The 22,140-nt window shown below is 45.2% G+C and overlaps 1 protein-coding gene across 1 annotated transcript; it reads left to right on the top strand.

Annotated features, from left to right (window-relative positions):
• The first annotated feature begins 3,161 nt into the window (after nucleotides 1–3,161).
• SNRPD1 (small nuclear ribonucleoprotein D1 polypeptide) lies at nucleotides 3,162–21,265 on the top strand. The gene is made up of 4 exons (XM_040433317.1): nucleotides 3,162–3,319; nucleotides 3,428–3,504; nucleotides 12,199–12,390; nucleotides 21,028–21,265. The coding sequence occupies exons 1-4, from the start codon at nucleotides 3,306–3,308 to the stop codon at nucleotides 21,102–21,104; spliced, it is 360 nt and encodes a 119-aa protein (XP_040289251.1). The 5' UTR covers nucleotides 3,162–3,305; the 3' UTR covers nucleotides 21,105–21,265.
• The last annotated feature ends 875 nt before the right edge of the window (nucleotides 21,266–22,140 follow it).

Raw genomic sequence — 22,140 nt, 5'->3', positions numbered from 1 at the left:
GCTGGATCCCAAGGCCCGGATGCCTAATTGCTGGCTTAAATCCTTGGTATATGAATTCCTTCCTCCAGTATTGGCACTTGCTTTATATTAAACACTTCTGCCCCTCAGGTTACTTATCTGTACTTGTGGTAGTGTCCTTGCTGTGAGGGCTACTGCAGGTTGCTCCCAGGAGGTTCTCTCCTACTACTGGGGTGTCTCATCTCTGTTGGTTGGATGACTGGTCTCCAGGCAGGCTTTACTCTTCCTAGCCTCCTAGTGCAACTAGAAACCAGGGCTATCAAGCTGCATGTCAGGAGGAGGCCCTCAGCATATCTCTGGCTGGTGCCTTCTCACTTCTGTCTCCACAGACTCCTGACTATGATCTAACTCCTCCCTGTCTGGGCCTTGATATTTATACTAGGGGCTCCCTATCTCCCTCTAGTGTCTACAATGCCTAACTACACCCAACTAGGCCTGCTATGCATGTCACAGGGGAAATATTGCATGTAAAAACACATAGAAAATACATTAAAATGCACAGTTAAATATAATATTACTGTCCCTTGTGAGCAGAAGTAACACGTGAACCAATTGACCCTTGTGTAGTGCCCACGCCTACCTAGTGGGACACTACATATTAGCCTTAATTCAGTGATGTCTATTTTGTTTTGTACATGTACCCCATGAATTATAAAGTGCTGCGGAATGGTGGTGCTATATAAACAAGAATTGTTGTTAATAAAGGATTAATTATCATTGAAGCTCAGACCACAGAACTGAATGTTACATTTCTGTATTCCTGCAACTGCTCACTGCATACACATAGCTCCTATTGAAGTCAATGTAAATACATATGCAGCCAGAGGCGGCTCTTCCATTAGGCCACTTAGGCCGCCGCCTAAGGCCTCGCGCTGGTGGGGGCCTCGCTCTGGCTCCCACCAGCACCTGACACCGCCGCAATTTAATTGTCTGCTTCTCTGGACCTAGTGCTAGTTAAGTAAAGACATTAACTTAAGACGAGCCGCCGCGGCCAGGCCTCTTGAGCCCCTCTGCTCTCTGCCTCTTTAAGAGAGCAGAGGCTGCTGGGGCTCAGAGCGTGCCGCCACACAGGCACGTCTCTAAATGCAACGGCAGACCCGCCCCGCCCTCAGAGCGCTGCCGGGGCAGGGAAAGAAGGAGCGCCAGCCGCCAGGTCTCTGCTCACCTCACCGGCTGTGTCTGTTGTCAGGTGACCCGACCCGACCGTTCTGGCTGCCGCCAGCGCCGCCCTGAAGACAGTGTCAGTGGTGGTGGACTGTCACTGTGGAGTGTGGACTGGTGCCACTGAACTGAAGAAGAATCCTCCAAGATGTTCAGGTGTGTGTCCTTGTCCTGCTGGCTGCTGTACCCCCCTCCGAGTCCCCCCTCCCTGGCAGTGTGGGGGGCAAATTACTTAATGGGGGCAGTGTGGGGGGAAAATTACTTAATGGGGGCAGTGTGGCGGGCAAATTACTTAATGGGGGCAGTGTGGGGGGCAAATTACTTAATGGGGGCTGTGTGGGGGGAAAATTACATGATGGGGGCAGTGTGGCGGACAAATTACTTAATGAGGCAGTGTGGGGGGCAAATTACTTAATGGGGGCAGTGTGGGGGGGCAAATTACTTAATGGGAGCAGTGTGGGGGGCAAATTACATGATGGGGCAGTGTGGCGGGCAAATTACTTAATGGGGGAAGTGTGGGGGGCAAATTACTTAATAGGGGCAGTGTGGGGGGCAAATCACTTAATGGGGGCAGTGTGGCGGGCAAATTACTTAATGGGGGCAGTGTGGGGGCAAATTACTTAATAGGGGCAGTGTGGGGGGCAAATCACTTAATGGGGGCAGTGTGGCGGGCAAATTACTTAATGGGGGAAAATTACATAGTGTGGGGGAGATTACATAATGGGAGCACTGTAGGGGGCAGTATTACTAATGGGGGCATTCTAGAAGGGAATTACTATTGGTGGGACTATGAAGAGTACTATTACTATGGGGGCACTATTATTTCTTCAGGATAGTATTTGGGGGTATTGGGGGGCACAGCGAACAGCAGGATAACACTGTGGGGACTCCAGGTTGGGGGATGACGATAGAAATGTGAGGAAGCTAAGATGTCTGTGTGTCACACTCTGCATAGACGAGGCGGCTGAGAGAAGTTGTACGGACCGAATGGAGAAGACGATGACAGAGAAGATCTACATCGGAGGAGACGTCACCTGGGAGGCCCTGGGTGTGACAGATATGTGCTGCTGTATAGCAAGTACAGCAAAATGCGGTGTGTGTGGGGAGGGTCGATTTAGAGAACTGGGCCAGGGTTAATGCAAAGTGTTAATATGCACTGTGAATATAAGCCCTGTACTGTGTTGTCACTGTGCATATTAACCCTTTACTGTGATGTCACTGCATATTAAAGGGAAACTCGGGGATAGGAAAATAAATCCCCTATCCAAAGGATAGGAGATAAGTATCTAATCGGGGGGGTCTGGCCGTTGGGATCCCCCACGATCTCCTGTAAGGTACTCCGGATCTCCTTGTGCCCGGAGCGGTGGTCAACACTCCCCCTTCATGTATCTATGGGAGAGCCGCAGATACAGCACTTGTGTATCTCCGAGTCTTCCATAGAGATACATGGAGGGGGAGTGTTGACCACACCACTGCTCCGTGCGGTGGTTGACACAACTTATTTCTTGAGGACTGAGCCGGGGCGCCGTACGGGAGATCACGGGCATTCCAACGATCTTCGTGGGGGCCTTATGTTCGAGTTTCGCCTAAGGCCTCACAAAGTCTAGAGCCGCCTCTGTATGCAGCATGCTCCCCCTAGCAGCAGTCTTTCTGAGAGTCTGGATCATCTCCCCTTTCTGGTGACTAGACTATACAGGACAGTAGGAAGCACAAGTCCTTTAGTGCCAGAAGCCAACGTATATTAGAAAAAGCTAACAAGCACAGAATTTTAAAAATTAAATATCAAAGCATTTAAAAACACATACAAACTACGTAAAAGCATTACATAGTCAGAGAGCCTTAAACAAACGCACCGCAGCGAGCAGGTTTCTTTATTCATGGGACTACTACAAAATGGCTGCTGCAGGTACACGAGAAGACACAAGTCTCCATTCACAGCTTACATTCTAGCGCCTATAGAAGATTACCGCCCACAGCGGTCGACGTCACATCCGGTGTTCAGCCGGCTTCCGGTTCGGCTTTTTTTGTCGTTTTTTGGAAGACGGATAGTTAGACATAAATAAAGCACTGCTTCCCCCGCTTTCTTTCTCCAGAGGGCGGTTGTATCGCGCAGCTTGCGAGCAGTCATGAAGTTAGTCAGGTGAGCATGCAGGGGCGCTGGATGGCAGCGGATTGAATACGGCGGGAAGAAGGACTGGGAGATCGCCAGGGCTGCTGCCTGTACTTATGCGCTGTCTGTCTCTCGCAGGTTTTTGATGAAACTGAGCCATGAAACGGTTACCGTGGAGCTGAAGAACGGGACGCAGGTTCACGGCACAATCACAGGTAGGCGGCGGCACCATTGCTGCACTTAGATAATGTATGGAGAGGGTTCCTGCTAGCCCAATCACAATGGGGGAGACATGAACACGGCTGCCATATCCGTGCCTTTCATATCCCATAATGTTCAATCGGCTGTCCAGAATTGGGGAAAAGATGGCTGCTTTATTCCAAAAGTGGCCCCACACTTGTCCATGTGTTGTCTGAAGTGGTTAGAGTTGTAATACCACACACAACCTGTGGCCCGGGGCGGTGCTGTTTTTGGAAGAAAGGCGCCACCTTTAACTAGTCCTATACAGCCCCCTTTCATTTTTGGGACATCTGGTCATGTAATGTTAACATTGGAGGCGCAGTTAGGATCCCTACAAAATGCATACAGCTCTGATCTCGTGCATGTACTATTTTCACAGGCAAATGTGAACATGCCCTTACTGGTCTGAGCCCCGGCTAGTACCTCTCTATAAGCATGGACTGTCTCCCTTCAGCAAACGGCATTTAACATGTAGACAAAGCTAATACAGGCTACTTCCTAATGTACTGTGATTGTCCATGTTGCCTCCTTTGCTGGCTGGATTCATTTTTCCATCACATTATACACTGCTCGTTGTGCACTTCCCTGGGCTCTGCCACCAGAGAGGCCTGCACTTTTTCCTATAGTGTGCAAGCACGACCACTGCTGCTGGATTACAGGGTGGTCGTAACCATGGAAATGAGCAGCGTATAAAGTGATGGAAAAATGAATCCTGCCGGCGAAGGAAGCAATATGGATAATACATTAGTAAGTGGCTTGTATTAATTTTCTCCACATAATAAATCCCATTTGCTGAAGTGAGACAACCCCTTTAAAGGATTTGTGCCATCTTTATAATTCAGCATGAGTTTTGTAATGCTCCGGTTGGGAGGTATTCTTTACTTCATTATAACAGGGCCCTCTGGTGTTTAAGGCTACTTTCACATCTGCGTTTTTGTCGAATCAGTCATCGGCAAAACCACTTCCGCCAAGATAATACAACCGTCTGCATCCGTTATGAACAGATCTGCTTGTATTATCTCTAAAATAGCCAAGGCAGATCCGTCTCTAAAACCATTGTAAGTCAGTGGGGGACGGATCCGTTTCCTATTGTGTCAAAGAAAACCGATCCGTCCCCATTGACTTACATTGTGTGTCATGGCGGATCCGTCTTGCTCCGCATCCCAGGACACACTCAAAAACGGTGCTTGCAGCATTTTTGTGTGCGTCATGGGAACGCAATGAAACCGAACGGAATGCGTCCTGGTGCACTCCATTCACTTCAGTTTTGTTCCCATTGAAAATGAATGGTGACAAAATGGAAGCGTTTTCCCCCCTATTGAGACCAATGACGGTTCTCAATAGCAGAAGGGGAAAGCGCAGATGGGAAAGTAGATTAATCGGTATAATGTGAATCGAGCTTTGGATCGTAGATCTGAAGTAATTTGGGTCAAACACTTCCATTTTTAATGTTTCTGTACAGCATTAAAATGTCTTGGATCCGTGGAGCCAAACTTCGCTTCACCCGAAGTCACATGAGAATTCAGTATTAATTTCTGCATCTTTAAAAACATTTAAAATTAGGAATCCGAAGTTTGGTTTGGTACCCCTGATATACACTGCTCAAAAAAATAAAGGGACACTTAAACAACACAATGCAACTCCAAGTCAATCACACTTCTGTGAAATTTAACTGTCCACTTAGGAAGCAACACTGAGTGACAATCAATTTCACATGCTGTTGTGCAAATGGGATAGACAACAGGTGGAAATTATAGGCAATTAGCAAGACACCCCCAATAAAGGAGTGGGTCTGAATGTGGTGACCACAGACCACTTCTCAGTTCCTATGCTTCCTGGCTGATGTTTTGGTCACTTTTGAATGCTGGCGGTGCTTTTACTCTAATAGTATCATGAGACGGAGTCTACAACCCACACAAGTGGCTCAGGTAGTGCAGCTTATCCAGGATGGCACATCAATGCGAGCTGTGGCAAGAAGGTTTGCTGTGTCTGTCAGCGTAGTGTCCAGAGCATGGAGGCGCTACCAGGAGACAGGCCAGTACATCAGGAGACGTGTAGGAGGCCGTAGGAGGGCAACAACCCAGCAGCAGGACCGCTACCTCCGCCTTTGTGCAAGGAGGAACAGGAGGAGCCCTGAAAAATGACCTCCAGCAGGCCACAAATGTGCATGTGTCTGCTCAAACGGTCAGAAACAGACTCCATGAGGGTGATATGAGGGCCCGACGTCCACAGGTGGGGGTTGTGCTTACAGCCCAACACCGTGCAGGACGTTTGGCATTTGCCAGAGAACACCAAGATTGGCAAATTCGCCACTGGTGCCCTGTGCTCTTCACAGATGAAAGCAGGTTCACACTGAGCACATGTGACAGACGTGACAGAGTCTGGAGACGCCGTGGAGAACGTTCTGCTGCCTGCAACATCCTCCAGCATGACCGGTTTGGCATTGGGTCAGTAATGGTGTGGGGTGGCATTTCTTTGGAGGGCCGCACAGCCCTCCATGTGCTCGCCAGAGGTAGCCTGACTGCCATTAGGTACCCAGAAAAATAAAAAAATGGAGACAGCACGTCCAAAAGGTGCAGAAGGTGGAATTTATTCCGGGTGCAACGTTTCGGCTATGTGTTAGCCTTTTTCAAGCATGCATATACATCCAAAGGTGGGGATTATATACCCACATACAAAAACATGTGAGGGGGAGTGACCTGTGGTACAATTAATTTCATTGTCATCAGCAGTTTGGGATAACATACCTTAAACCAGTGTCTCCCAACCAGTGTGCCTCCAGCTGTTGCAAAACTACAACTCCCAGCATGCCTGCACAGCCAAAGGTTGTCCGGTCATGCTGGGAGTTGTAGTTTTGCAACAGCTGGAGGCACACTGGTTGGGAAACACTGCCTTAAACCATGATGTGCAGGTGAGGTTGGGCGGGTAGCCTGTAGTGTTGGAGCCATTAAACACGCCATGGGGTCTAGTGTTGAAGCCGTTCGTCACGCCATGAGGGACGCCTAGGGAAGTCTGATGCAGGTGGAACGCATCTGCGTGTCAGCAGCGAGCTGCCGGGATCGTCACTTCCGGTGCCAAGCCCTCGTGGAACGCATTTGCGTTCCAAAGCGGCACTTCTGGTCAGGTGACTTCCGGATGTGGGTGCCAGTCATGTGTGGACCGCGTTTGCGTTTGGACACATTATCCTGCATTTAGACACATTACAGATATTGCACTTAATGACATTGCGCATGTGCGCTGTACAGTATTGGAGCTTCCAATCCGGATTGAGTGCCGTGAAAAACCATCGTTGTTTTTCCTTTATCTCCCCCACTTAGTGCGCCAAAACACCTACTTTGTGTACAAATGTCAATTCTGGCTCTCACACTACCGGAAGAGTCAGATGGCTCCAACACTACAGGCTACCTGCCCAACCTCACCTGCACATCATGGTTTAAGGTATGTTATCCCAAAATGCTGATGACAATGAAATTAATTGTACCACAGGTCACTCCCCCTCACATGTTTTTGTATGTGGGTATATAATCCCCACCTTTGGATGTATATGCATGCTTGAAAAAGGCTAACACATAGCCGAAACGTTGCACCCGGAATAAATTCCACCTTCTGCACCTTTTGGACGTGCTGTCTCCATTTTTTTTATTTTTCTGGATATCTACAAGTTGCTTTACTAGGGGCCTTTTAGCACCCCTTCTGGAGACGAGCACCCGACACATCATCACTTAGGAGTGCTGTCCACCCATATTTTTGCCATTAGGTACCGAGATGAGATCCTCAGACCCCTTGTGAGACCATATGCTGGTGCGGTTGGCCCTGGGTTCCTCCTAATTCAAGACAATGCTAGACCTCATGTGGCTGGAGTGTGTCAGCAGTTCCTGCAAGACGAAGGCATTGATGTTATGGACTGGCCCGTCCGTTCCCCAGATCTGAATCCAATTGAGCACATCTGGGACATCATGTCTCGCTCTATCCACCAACGTCACGTTGCACCACAGACTGTCCAGGAGTTGGCAGATGCTTTAGTCCAGGTCTGGGAGGAGATCCCTCAGGAGACCGTCCGCACCTCATCAGGAGCATGCACAGGCGTTGTAGGGAGGTCATACAGGCACGTGGAGGCCACACACACTACTGAGCCTCATTTTGACTTGTTTTAAGGACATTACATCAAAGTTGGATCAGCCTGTAGTGTGTTTTTCCACTTTAATTTTGAGTGTGACTCCAAATCCAGACCTCCCATGGGTTTAAAAATTTGATTTCCATTTTTTTTTTTTTGTGTGATTTTTGTTGTCAGCACATTCAACTATGTAAAGAACAAAGTATTTCAGAAGAATATTTAATTAACTCAGATCTAGGATGTTATTTTTGTGTTCCCTTTATTTTTTTGAGCAGTGTATTTATACATAGTTATTAGATCTCCCCTCAGTCATCTTTTTTTCTAAGATGAATAATCCTAATGTTGATGATCTTTCTGGGTACTGTAGTTCTCCTATTCCAGCAAGAAAATTTAGATGAATGAGCTAGTCCTAATTAGGGCTGTTGTGGGTATCGAAATTTCGATACCCAATCAACACTTTTGCAATTGGACAGCGCTACAGCCAGGGAGAAGGAACGCCCAGGAGAGAAGCTGATACCTCCTCCCCATTGCTCCGATAGTAATTCGCATATGGGACACAGCGGGCGAACGGAGCGGTGCCCAGGGATAATAGTAAGTGCTGGGACATCTCTGGGCGCCGCTCTGTGTAGCCTAATACTTAAAGTCTGGACCCATATAAGGTAGTCTTTAATACATAATACAGGAGGCACATGCCGGCACCAGAATCGCATAGCCGGCACCCTGCATCTGACAGGGAGCTGCGATCAGCTGCAGTTAACCCTTCAGGTGCGGCACCTGAGGGGTTAACTGCCGCTGATCTGCTGCCGGCACCTGCCTCCTGTATTAAGGGTTAATTATTGTTGGCGCAGACGCCCTCAACTCCCCACCCCATTAAAATCATTGGTGGCACAGTGCGCCTGCCCCTCTCAACCCCCCAGTATTAAATTCATTGGTGGCACAGTGCACCCGCCCCTCTCAAACCACCAGTATTAAAATAATTTGTGGCAGTGGCCACAGAGTCCCCTCCTCTTCATTCGTGGCAGTGGCAGCTTCTGATCGGAGCCCCAGCAGTGTAAGCCTGGGGCGCCGATCGGTTACCATGGCAGCCAGGATGCTACTGAGGCCCTGGCTGCCATAGTCGGCTCCCTGCTGCTGTGTGCACAGAGCAGCAGGGGGAGTGTGAAGTCCTGTTCACCCTAATACAGCTCTATCTGGGTGAATAGGACAAGGGATGAAAAGATCTCTGGTTCTAGCGCCTAAGTGGGGAAATGGTTATTAAAGGGCTTCTGTCACCCCCAAAACACATTTTTCATTTTTGGGCTTGTTAAAATCCTTATTGAACAACTATTCCCTATATAGGGCTCTTACCTTGGTCTGTGGCTTCGTTTCATTAAAAATCGATCTTTTAAAATATGCAAATGACTTCACTACCAGCAAGTAGGGCGTCTACTTGCTGGTAGCCGCTGCAAAAAAAACGCCCCCTCCTCCAGTTGATTGACAGGGCCAGCGAGCGCTCTCCTACTCCGGCTGGCCCTGTCAGTATTTCAAATCCCACGCCTGTCTTCATTCGGCGCAGGCGCTCTGAGGTGGATGCTCGCCTCCTCAGCACTCCTCAGTGCGCCTGTGCCGATGACTACTTCTCTTTCGGTGATGTAAAGAAGACGCCCTACTTGCTGGTAGTGAAGTAATTTGCCTATTTTAAAATATTGATTTTTAATGAAACGAAGCCACAGACAAAGGTAAGAGCCCTATATAGGGAATAGTCGTTCAATAAGCATTTTAACAAGCCCAAAAATGCCCTTTAACCTCCTGCCGTCTCGCTAACGCCGAAAGGCGTGATTGTGGCAGCTCTCCCAGGTCACACTAACGCGTTCACAGGAGCGCGCGTTCACAGGATCGGAAGGTAAACGAGTTCATCTACAGCCTGCCAGCGGCGATCATTCGCTGGCAGGCTGTAGATGCGATATTTTTATTTTTTTTTTTAACCCCTGAAAGGTATATCAGACGCTGTTTTGCTAACAGCGTCTAATATACCTGGTCCTCTGGTGGTCCCTTTTGCTTGGATCGACCACCAGAGGACACAGGCAGCTCTGTAAAGTAGTACCAATCACTACACACCCCCCCCCCCCCCCCCCCCTGTCACTTATTAACCCCTGATCACCCCATATAGACTCCCTGATCACCCCCCTGTCATTGATCACCCCCCTGTAAGGCTCCATTCAGACGTCATAAAAATACATAATTTTCCGCTAACTTTTGCCAAAAAAAAAAAATAATAATAATTCTAGGAACTCGCCATGCCCCTCACGGAATACCTTGGGGTGTCTTCTTTCTAAAATGGGGTCACTTGTGGGGTATTTATACTATCCTGGCATTCTAGCACCTCAGGAAACATGACAGGTGCTCAGAAAGTCAGAGCTGCTTCAAAATGTGGAAATTCACATTTTTGTACCATAGTTTGTAAGCGCTATAACTTTTGCGCAAACCAATAAATATACACTTAATGGATTTTTTTATCAAGACATGTAGAACAATAAATTTAGAGAAAAATTTATATAGAAATGTAGTTTTATTTGAAAAATTTTACAACAAAGCGAAAAATTTCATTTTTTTGCAAAAATTTTGATTAATATCAAAAAATGTCAGCAGCAATGAAATACCACCAAATGAAAGCTCTATTAGTGAGAAGAAAAGGAGGTAAAATTCATTTGGGTGGTAAGTTGCATGACCGAGCAATAAACCGTTAAAGTTGTGAAGTGCCGATTTGTAAAAAAGGGCCTGGTCACTAGGGGGGGTTTAAACCTGTGGTCTTTAAGTGGTTAAATAAAGTGTTAAAAAACAAACAACAAAATATTAAGTATAAATCACTCCCTTTCCCAATTTCACATATAAAATATATAAACTATAAATAAACATATTACATATCGCAATGTCAGAAAAGTCCAAACTATTAAAATATTTTAAAAAATCTATGCAGTGAACGCTGGAACAGAAAAAAAAATGTGCGATTCGCCATTTTTTAAAATACAGAATGCACGTGGCTTTTTTTTTTTTTCGCATGGTATCGAGTATCCCAATACTCAATAGCTCGTTCCATGTTCTGTGATACTAGGCTGCGCAGTAGTAGCGCAGCCTTGTATTGGTAAATGGCAAATCCTGGTATAGATTGGGTATCGATAATTCCCAACTGTCCCCAATGGGGCTCAGAATATAAGTTCCCTATCGGTATGTCCTTGGAGTGTGGGAGGAAACCGGAGTACTCAAAGGAAACCCACGCAAACACGGGGAGAACATACAAACTCCATGCAGATGTTGTCCTTGGTCGGATTTCAACCTAGTACCTCAGCGCTGCAAGGCTCCAATGCTACCCACTGAGTCACACTGCTGCCCCTATGCATGCGCCATTATTGTAAGTAACAGCATGCATTCATGTTTTACATTAAGAACCCAAACCTGGGTTTATTAATGATTGTGAAGTGCATAATGTAATACATCAGTGCATGCTCCGTCACTTACAGTAATGGCGGATTCACGGGGCAAATGAAGTCTCTCGTTACCTGGTGCCATCTTGGAATAGTCTCATCAGAGGCAATACTTTATATCCACGTCACGTATGAAGGTGCTCATGATGGAAAAATGAATCAAGCCAGCAAAGTTCCTTGTATTAACTTTCTCTACATGTAAATGCCATTTGTTGAAGTGACGCACCACTTGAATTTCTATTGGGCTGGGCACAATATCAAGAACTTCACCTGAGCAAACTGTACCAAGGCCAGCACCGTACTCCTGTCTCAGCTTCCAGTCCCTGCTGGAGAAGAAATGGGATGTCCCATCGCTGCTCGCCCATCAGTGGTGATTGGTTACCAAAGACACGTGACTGAGGCTATGGATTGGTCCAGCCCAGTGGAAATTATTTTACTCTTGGACAACCCCTTTAATCCTGTCTTCCTATTCTGAGGGGATGCTGACATGCCTAGTCATCTGCCTCCTCTGGTCTTTATTACAGTGCCTGAACCTGTGCTCATTAGTAAAGGGCCTTGGAGCATCATGAAGATGCTAGTATAAGGGAGAATGGAGAACTGATTATCTATCACTAGAGCTACACATCTTGCTGCTGTATAGCAGTGCATCCATTGAACTCAATGGGGTTGCAGCGCAACTAGCAAGTGACTCCAGAATTGCAAAAAAAAATGCTGAATTTGTTGTGGTAACTTGCAAGTTGCTCTGCAACCCTGTGGCTAGGATGTGGCAGCTAGCGGCCACCTTCACGTGCTCAGGGTACCTACAGATAAGTGCAGGTCCCTGAGGTGAGACTAACATCTATTGCACATTTATGGCATATCCCATACATGTCCAAGTGGGGGAAATACCCCATTAAGTTCGAGACTTGATACTGTAGTTAAAGGAGTTGCCCAGAATTGGAAAAACATGGGTGCTTTTATTCCGAAAGCTGCACCACACCTGTCTATAGTTTGCATCTGGTATTACATCTCCTCAATATTCTAGTGCTGCACAACCCCTTTAATGTATGTCCTGAATTTCTCAGACTGTTTAATTGTTCATATTTCTGTTCTAGGTGTTGATGTCAGTATGAATACACATCTGAAAGCTGTCAAAATGACCGTTAAAAACAGAGAACCCGTCCAGTTGGAGACGTTAAGTATTCGAGGGAATAACATCCGGTACTTCATTCTACCGGACAGCTTGCCACTGGACACCTTACTTGTTGATGTTGAACCAAAAGTTAAATCTAAAAAGAGAGAAGCCGGTAAGAAAACATTTCATTGATGCACCCTGAAATTGTAGATTTTATGTAAAACATTTCAGAATTTTCATCACTATCTAGCTTTTAACCTGACAACGAGGAAAGATAAAAATTAGTTTGCTGCTGTATAAACCATATGCACATATGTGACACATTTTCAGCATCATGCTTAACTGGCAAGTGGTGCCAAGAGAGCTGTAACCCACGCAGAGCACCCAGTATTAGACTTTATTTTTATTTTATTTTTGTTTGCTCAGTTACTAACGTGTACTTATTAACCCCTTCCTGAAATCCTCTGTGTTTGGGGAATGTCAGGTCTTTAAAGATTGCGTTGTTTACTAAATAAACAAAAGGCGCACCATAGGGTAAAAATGTATGTGTGATTAGAGAAAAGTACTCCAATTGGAGGCTCACTATAAAGGGTTGAGCGAATAATAGGCACAACACTACTGTAGACGTATTGGGAATAAATCTAGTCCCCAGGAAGCAGTCGATGTGCAGCCACAGAAGAAAACCTCACAGAGAATTATTATGCAGATACAGGAACAACCATCCTTTCGGCGCAAACGAACCGACCAGTTAGAAGTAATAGTAATATTCAAACGTTTTTATTGCAGAATCACTTCACAATGCGTTTTGGGGAACACTTCCCCTTCAGGTAAAAAACAGTTGCTTAGCATATGGAGCATACATCCAAGATCTATATATATATATATATATATATCTCTCTAGCTAGAGAGATCGAGATCTCTAGCTAGAGAGATCGATATCTCTAGCTAGAGAGATCGAGATCGAGATCTCTAGCTAGAGAGATCGAGATCTCTAGCTAGAGAGATCGAGATCGAGATCTCTAGCTAGAGAGATCGAGATCGAGATCTCTAGCTAGAGAGATCGAGATCTCTAGCTAGAGAGATCGAGATCTCTAGCTAGAGAGATCGAGATCTCTAGCTAGAGAGATCGAGATCTCTAGCTAGAGAGATCGAGATCTCTAGCTAGAGAGATCGAGATCTCTAGCTAGAGAGATCGAGATCTCTAGCTAGAGAGATCGAGATCTCTAGCTAGAGAGATCGAGATCTCTAGCTAGAGAGATCGAGATCTCTAGCTAGAGAGATCGAGATCTCTAGCTAGAGAGATCGAGATCTCTAGCTAGAGAGATCGAGATCTCTAGCTAGAGAGATCGAGATCTCTAGCTAGAGAGATCGAGATCTCTAGCTAGAGAGATCGAGATCTCTAGCTAGAGAGATCGAGATCTCTAGCTAGAGAGATCGAGATCTCTAGCTAGAGAGATCGAGATCTCTAGCTAGAGAGATCGAGATCTCTAGCTAGAGAGATCGAGATCTCTAGCTAGAGAGATCGAGATCTCTAGCTAGAGAGATCGAGATCTCTAGCTAGAGAGATCGAGATCTCTAGCTAGAGAGATCGAGATCTCTAGCTAGAGAGATCGAGATCTCTAGCTAGAGAGATCGAGATCTCTAGCTAGAGAGATCGAGATCTCTAGCTAGAGAGATCGAGATCTCTAGCTAGAGAGATCGAGATCTCTAGCTAGAGAGATCGAGATCTCTAGCTAGAGAGATCGAGATCTCTAGCTAGAGAGATCGAGATCTCTAGCTAGAGAGATCGAGATCTCTAGCTAGAGAGATCGAGATCTCTAGCTAGAGAGATCGAGATCTCTAGCTAGAGAGATCGAGATCTCTAGCTAGAGAGATCGAGATCTCTAGCTAGAGAGATCGAGATCTCTAGCTAGAGAGATCGAGATCTCTAGCTAGAGAGATCGAGATCTCTAGCTAGAGAGATCGAGATCTCTAGCTAGAGAGATCGAGATCTCTAGCTAGAGAGATCGAGATCTCTAGCTAGAGAGATCGAGATCTCTAGCTAGAGAGATCGAGATCTCTAGCTAGAGAGATCGAGATCTCTAGCTAGAGAGATCGAGATCTCTAGCTAGAGAGATCGAGATCTCTAGCTAGAGAGATCGAGATCTCTAGCTAGAGAGATCGAGATCTCTAGCTAGAGAGATCGAGATCTCTAGCTAGAGAGATCGAGATCTCTAGCTAGAGAGATCGAGATCTCTAGCTAGAGAGATCGAGATCTCTAGCTAGAGAGATCGAGATCTCTAGCTAGAGAGATCGAGATCTCTAGCTAGAGAGATCGAGATCTATAGCTCTATCGATTACAAAATGGCGTCTAAAACCAGGGCTGTGGAGTCGGTAGATAAATGCTCCGATTCCTCAGTTTTTGGTACTTCCGACTCAGACTTCTCTGTATTTAATACGCAAATGTATTTTATACATTCCTTGAAGGAAAGAAAAGCAACATACCGCTGTTCCACCAAGTTCTTCTAAGCTCTTATAGCAGAGAGGTAGTTGGGCAGAAGCTGCGGCCTTCTCCTTTGTGTGCTGATCTTCTGCTGAAGATAGGGCAGTGGGAGGATCCAGGAAGGGGCATTTATTTTAAAACATGATTTCCCTAGTAGAATCCCATAGTCATGTTTAAAGTTTAAGCTAACAATCTGAGTTTACAAGTTTTTATAGCCTTAGCTGAATGACAGCAGTTTTTCAAATGGTTTACAGCTTCAGTCTTGAACTATTGACTATCCATTCCCGTCACTTATACAAGTGTCTCTAGTCCTGCAAAAAACATATTTACTTAATCAGTTATCAGTGAGAGGCTAGGTTAACCATGGGCCTGTAACAGCGGAACCCAACGCAATGGAAAGTATAAGTATTGCCGCTCCTTAACTGTGTGTTGTGTGCAGGGCGGATGCAAGGATTTTTGCCAACACAAGCGAAGCTACATTTTGGCTCCTCTCTGGAGCCCAGTGACGCCCCCTGCAGTGCCCAGCCCGCCTTAATTTAAAGCCCAAGAACGCCTCCTGTTCCTGAAATAACCTCCCACAGCCCCAGCAAACCGTTCCGCCCCCTCGCCACGTCATCTTCTACCTTGCCACGTTCTTCTTCCTGTCAGCCGCCAGAAATCTCGCGCAGGCACACTACCGCCTGCGCGATCATCAAGCTCCTGAGGGCGACAGCCTCAAAAGTCTCACTGGGCATGCGCCGAGGCCAGTGACGTAATCTGAGCGCTGTTGCCTCAGGAGCTTGATGATCGTGCAGGCGGTACTGCGCCTGCGCAAGATTTCTGGTGGCCACAGGAATGGGGGCGGCATGAAAGGAAGGGGTTGTGGAAAAATTACTGGGGGAGGGGGGGCCCAGTCATTTCTAGCTACGCCACTGTATACAAATAATATATCTTGACAAAGACTTTGTAGTAATCTCGCCCAAATACACATGTAACATCTTATTATCTAGGAGACTTCATCTTTATTAATGTAATTTTTTTTTGTTGATTTCAAGGGTTTTGTCCTGGGATTGCCCCTGAATCCTGGAACTGCCCTACACCCGCTTTTTGACCTCTGTTTTAGGCGCCTTTTTGTGATTGAGTGTGTGTGTGTATAGAGAGAGATATCTATTTATCTCTATCTGCATGTATGCTCCATACGCTAAGCAACTGTTTTTCACCTGAAGAAGGGGAAGTGTTCCCCAAAATTCATTGTGAAGTGATTCTGCAATAAAAACGCTTGAAGATTACTATTACTTCTAACTGGTCGGTTCGTTTGCGCCGAGGGATGGTTGTTCCTGTATCTGTACACTGTGTCAGTCTGTGATCGGAGACAACTCTGATCAGATTTTATCCCCTCAGATGCTGTGGTTAATTGCGACCACAGCATCTCAGTGGTCATTTACTGGGAGCACTGTGCTCCTAGTGACCAAACAGCTCCCCTGCGCCAAAATCACAGGCGCGGTTTGGTTGCTATGCCAGTCTGGGTCTTTCTGAAGGCTCTGAGGCCTGCCATAGCAAAGTTCAGGCAGGACTTGACTCATCCATAGGTTGCATTGGTAAACCATTGCAATCTTTGGTATAAGCAATCTATCATATGTTAGATTCCCCTTGGCGAAAATGAATGTAAGAAAAAAAGTTTTAAAAATAGGAAAAAAACTTGATAAAATCCAAATTTTCCCCATTTTAAAAATAAAAATACAGTAAAAAATAAAATATTAGCATTGCCTTCTGTCATGGCTGGTGCATAAACCAAGACGGGAGAAAGGAATTTTTTTTTTTTTTGTGTTTTTATTTTTGTATTTGCTCCTGTTTGGCACAAAAATGTATCAAACTTTCACAAAAACTGCATGTGATTTCAGTCTACCAGGGGTGTAATGGTAAGTGCCTAGTGGTCTGCAGTAATGTGTTCACTAGTATCTGTGGATCAGTAGGTTGTGGCATGTGAGTTAAGCTGGTGGCATGGGCACTTCTCTCTTAGCCGGTTCATTTACATGGTGCATGTTAGTTATATATGGCTCTTTTACACAATCTGTGATTCTGGGACAAACATTCCTACAATTGCTGATTCCCAATAATTGCCCCTTATAAAGGTGCTGCCAATCGCCTGACAAATAAGCAAATGTGTGTCTTTGTTTTTTCACCTAAAATCATTGTCAGCATCACACGTTCCGGTCTCTGATCACTCACAAAATTGTTTTTAAAATGTTTTCTTTTTTAACTCTGACTCCCTTGACATGTCTTTAACCACTTCCCGCAACTGTAACGCCGAAAGGCGTCATTGCGGCGGCTCCCCCAGGCTACGCTAACGCCAATAGGCGTCATCTCGCGTGAGCCGAAATTTCCTGTGAACGTGCGCACACAGGCGCGCGCGCTCACAGGAACGGAAGGTAAGAGAGTTGATCTCCAGCCTGCCAGCGGCGATCGTTCGCTGGCAGGCTGGAGATGTGTTTTTTTTAACCCCTAACAGGTATATTAGACGCTGTTTTGATAACAGCGTCTAATATACCTGCTACCTGGTCCTCTGGTGGTCCCCTTTGTTTGGATCGACCACCAGAGGACACAGGTAGCTCAGTAAAGTAGCACCAAGCACCACTACACTACACTACACCCCCCCCCCCCCCCGTCACTTATTAACCCCTTATTAGCCCTTGATCACCCCTGATCACCCCATATAGACTCCCTGATCACCCCCCTGTCATTGATCACCCCCCTGTCATTGATCACCCCCCTGTAAAGCTCCATTCAGACGTCCGCATGATTTTTACGGATCCACTGATAGATGGATCGGATCCGCAAAACGCATCCGGACGTCTGAATGAAGCCTTACAGGGGCATGATCAATGACTGTGGTGATCACCCCATATAGACTCCCTGATCACCCCCCTGTAAAGCTCCATTCAGATGTCCGCATGATTTTTACGGATGCACTGATGGATCGGATCCGCAAAACGCATCCGGACGTCTGAATGAAGCCTTACAGGGGCATGATCAATGATTGTGGTGATCACCCCATATAGACTCCCTGATCACCCCCCTGTCATTGATCACCCCCCTGTAAAGCTCCATTCAGATGTCCGCATGATTTTTACGGATGCACTGATAGATGGATCGGATCCGCAAAACGCATCCGGACGTCTGAATGAAGCCTTACAGGGGCGTGATCAATGACTGTGGTTATCACCCCATATAGACTCCCTGATCACCCCCCTGTCATTGATTACACCCCTGTCATTGATCACCCCCCTGTAAAGCTCCATTCAGATGTCCGCATGATTTTTACGGATCCACTGATAGATGGATCGGATCCGCAAAACGCATCCGGACGTCTGAATGAAGCCTTACAGGGGCGTGATCAATGACTGTGGTGATCACCCCATATAGACTCCCTGATCACCCCCCTGTCATTGATTACCCCCCTGTAAAGCTCCATTCAGATGTCCGCATGATTTTTACGGATGCACTGATAGATGGATCGGATCCGCAAAACGCATACGGACGTCTGAATGAAGCCTTACACGGGCGTGATCAATGACTGTGGTTATCACCCCATATAGACTCTCTGATCACCCCCCCTGTCATTGATCACCCCCCCTGTCATTGATCACCCCTCTGTAAGGCTCCATTCAGACATTTTTTTGGCCCAAGTTAGCGGAATTATTATTATTTTTTTCTTACAAAGTCTCATATTCCACTAACTTGTGTCAAAAAATAAAATCTCACATGAACTCACCATACCCCTCACGGAAACCAAATGCGTAAATTTTTTTAGACATTTATATTCCAGACTTCTTCTCACGCTTTAGGGCCCCTAGAATGCCAGGGCAGTATAAATACCCCACATGTGACCCCATTTCGGAAAGAAGACACCCCCAGGTATTCCGTGAGGGGCATATTGAGTCCATGAAAGATTGAAATTTTTGTCCCAAGTTAGCGGAACGGGAGACTTTGTGAGAAAAAAATTAAAAATATCAATTTCCGCTAACTTGTGCCAAAAAAAAAAAAATTCTATGAACTCGCCATGCCCCTCATTGAATACCTTGGGGTGTCTTCTTTCCAAAATGGGGTCACATGTGGGGTATTTATACTGCCCTGGCATTCTAGGGGCCCCAAAGCGTGAGAAGAAGCCTGGTATCCAAATGTCTAAAAATGCCCTCCTAAAAGGAATTTGGGCACCTTTGCGCATCTAGGCTGCAATAAAGTGTCACACATCTGGTATCGCCGTACTCAGGAGAAGTTGGGGAATGTGTTTTGGGGTGTCATTTTACATATACCCATGCTGGGTGAGATAAATATCTTGGTCAAATGCCAACTTTGTATAAAAAAAATGGTAAAAGTTGTCTTTTGCCAAGATATTTCTCTCACCCAGCAAGGGTATATGTAAAATGACACCCCAAAACACATTCCCCAACTTCTCCTGAATACGGCGATACCACATGTGTGACACTTTTTTTCAGCCTAGGTGGGCAAAGGGGCCCATATTCCAAAGAGCACCTTTAGGATTTCACAGGTCATTTACCTACTTACCACACATTAGGGCCCCTGGAAAATGCCAGGGCAGTATAACTTCTTTCCAAAATGGGGTCACTTGTGGGGTAGACACCCCAAGGTATTCCGTGAGGGGCATGGCAAGTTCCTAGAATTTTTTATTTTTTGTCACAAGTTATTGGAAAATGTTGTTTTTTTTTTTTTTTTTTTTTTTTTTTTTTTTTTTTTCATACAAAGTCTCATATTCCACTAACTTGTGACAAAAAATAAAAACTTCCATGAACTCACTATGCCCATCAGCGAATACCTTGGGGTCTCTTCTTTCCAAAATGGGGTCACTTGTGGGGTAGTTATACTGCCCTGGCATTCTAGGGGCCCAAATGTGTGGTAAGGAGTTTGAAATCAAATTCTGTAAAAAATGACCTGTGAAATCCGAAAGGTGCTCTTTGGAATATGGGCCCCTTTGCCCACCTAGGCTGCAAAAAAGTGTCACACATCTGGTATCCCCGTACTCAGGAGAAGGTGGGGAATGTGTTTTGGGGTGTCATTTTACATATACCCATGCTGGGTGAGAGAAATATCTTGGCAAAAGACAACTTTTCCCATTTTTTTATACAAAGTTGGCATTTGACCAAGATATTTATCTCACCCAGCATGGGTATATGTAAAATGACACCCCAAAACACATTCCTCAACTTCTCCTGAGTACGTAGATACCAGATGTGTGACACTTTTTTGCAGCCTAGGTGGGCAAAGGGGCCCACATTCTAAAAGCACCTTTCGGATTTCACTGGTCATTTTTTACAGAATTTGATTTCAAACTCCTTACCACACATTTGGGCCCCTAGAATGCCAGGGCAGTATAACTACCCCACAAGTGACCCCATTTTGGAAAGAAGAGACCCCAAGGTATTTCGTGATGGGCATAGTGAGTTCATAGAAGTTTTTATTTTTTGTCACAAGTTAGTGGAATATGAGACTTTGTAGGAAAAAAAAATAAAATAAAAAAAAATCATCATTTTCCGCTAACTTGTGACAAAAAATAAAAAGTTCTATGAACTCACTATGCCCATCAGCCAATACCTTAGGGTGTGTACTTTCCGAAATGGGGTCATTTGTGGGGTGTTTGTACTGTCTGGGCATTGTAGAACCTCAGGAAACATGACAGGTGCTCAGAAAGTCAGAGCTGCTTCAAAAAGCGGAAATTCACATTTTTGTACCATAGTTTGTAAACGCTATAACTTTTACCCAAACATTTTTTTTTTATCAAAGACATGTAGAACTATAAATTTAGAGGAAAATTTCTATATGGATCTCGTTTTTTTTGCAAAATTTTACAACTGAAAATGAAAAATGTCATTTTTTTGCAAAAAAATCGTTAAATTTCGATTAATAACAAAAAAAGTAAAAATGTCAGCAGCAATGAAATACCACCAAATGAAAGCTCTATTAGTGAGAAGAAAAGGAGGTAAAATTCATTTGGGTGGTAAGTTGCATGACCGAGCAATAAACGGTGAAAGTAGTGTAGTGCCGATTTGTAAAAAAGGGCCTGGTCTTTAGGGGGGTATAAACCTGTGGTCCTTAAGTGGTTAAAAATGTGTTGTTGTTTTGACTGTGCATGCCACCTGAGTGGTATCTACTCGACTTTCCCTTTTAATCTGGCAGCTTGGGGACGATGGTTGACTTCAGACCTAGTGTTTAACCTTGGTTGCCAAAGAGCTAGAGATTTCAGTAAGCTGGAGTTTTTCACGATGCACCCCCTCCACTCATTTGAATTCTTAATTTTATTAATATTTTCACACGTATTTATCCTTAAAACAGTTGCTGGCCGTGGCAGAGGGAGAGGCCGTGGCAGAGGGAGAGGCCGTGGCAGAGGAAGAGGAGGACCACGACGATAGTTTAAGAAGGAGCAAAGTGCTTGTGCGGACAAAAAAAAAAATATCATTTTGTACAGTTTCTTTTGTTAAATTTTTAATAAGTAATGGCTTTAGAACTTGTGCACATCCACACTGGGGTTTGACACATTCATTTTTGAATAAAATTATTAAAAGCTAAAAAATTGAATTGCATCATCTATTTATTTTCTAATATGGTGAAATGAAAAGACTTGGGGTGGATTTATCAAAACTGTCTAAAAGGAAGGTGCCTGTACCATGTTAAAAATAAATAAAGGCAATTAAACTTGTATACACATATTGCTGACAGACTCCTTTTAAGGAGGAGCTGTTTAGTTTTCAGCTGCCCTCACTTTTAAATCCTAACAGCTCCAGCGCATGTCAGGGAGTCCCCATAGTCATGAGCTGACGGCTCTCACCACCCCTGATAGGTTTTTCCATCTGAATCGGCAGCAGGGGGAGCCAGGAGCTCATGAATAGGCAAACTCTGGCATGTGCTGGAGCTGATCAGTACATTATTTTGGCAAAACAATTGGGTTAAAGACAATGACCCAGCATTTTACTAAGGAGACCTGTCAGTAGGTTGTTGCTCTTAGTTTAGGACCGCATAAAACTGCTGACAGATTTCCTTTAATGGGCACCTATCAGCAGATTTTTACCTACGAAACTGGCTGACCTTTTACATGTGCACTTGGTAGTTGAAGGCATCTGTGTTGGTCCCATGTTCATATGTGCCCGCATTGCTGAGAAAAATAATTTTAAAATATATGCAAATAGGCCTCTAGGAGCAACAGTGGCATTGCCATTACTCCTAGAGGCTCTGCTCTCACTTCAATGGCAGTGCCACAATATTGGGAACACTCACCAACCAATGGACAAGGAACCTAAAATGTGAAAATTATCAAAAAAATTACTGGCTCCAGGTGCAATTTTATTAATCCAATGAACATAAAATTATAAATTATAAATCTTACACACCAAGAGAAGCCTCATACAATAATATATAATTACAGTAAGATAGCAGGCATGGTCTCTAAAT

Source organism: Bufo bufo, chromosome 5, assembly GCF_905171765.1.
Source record: "Bufo bufo chromosome 5, aBufBuf1.1, whole genome shotgun sequence".
NCBI lineage: Eukaryota > Metazoa > Chordata > Amphibia > Anura > Bufonidae > Bufo > Bufo bufo.
This window is presented reverse-complemented; position numbering and strand designations above follow the sequence as displayed.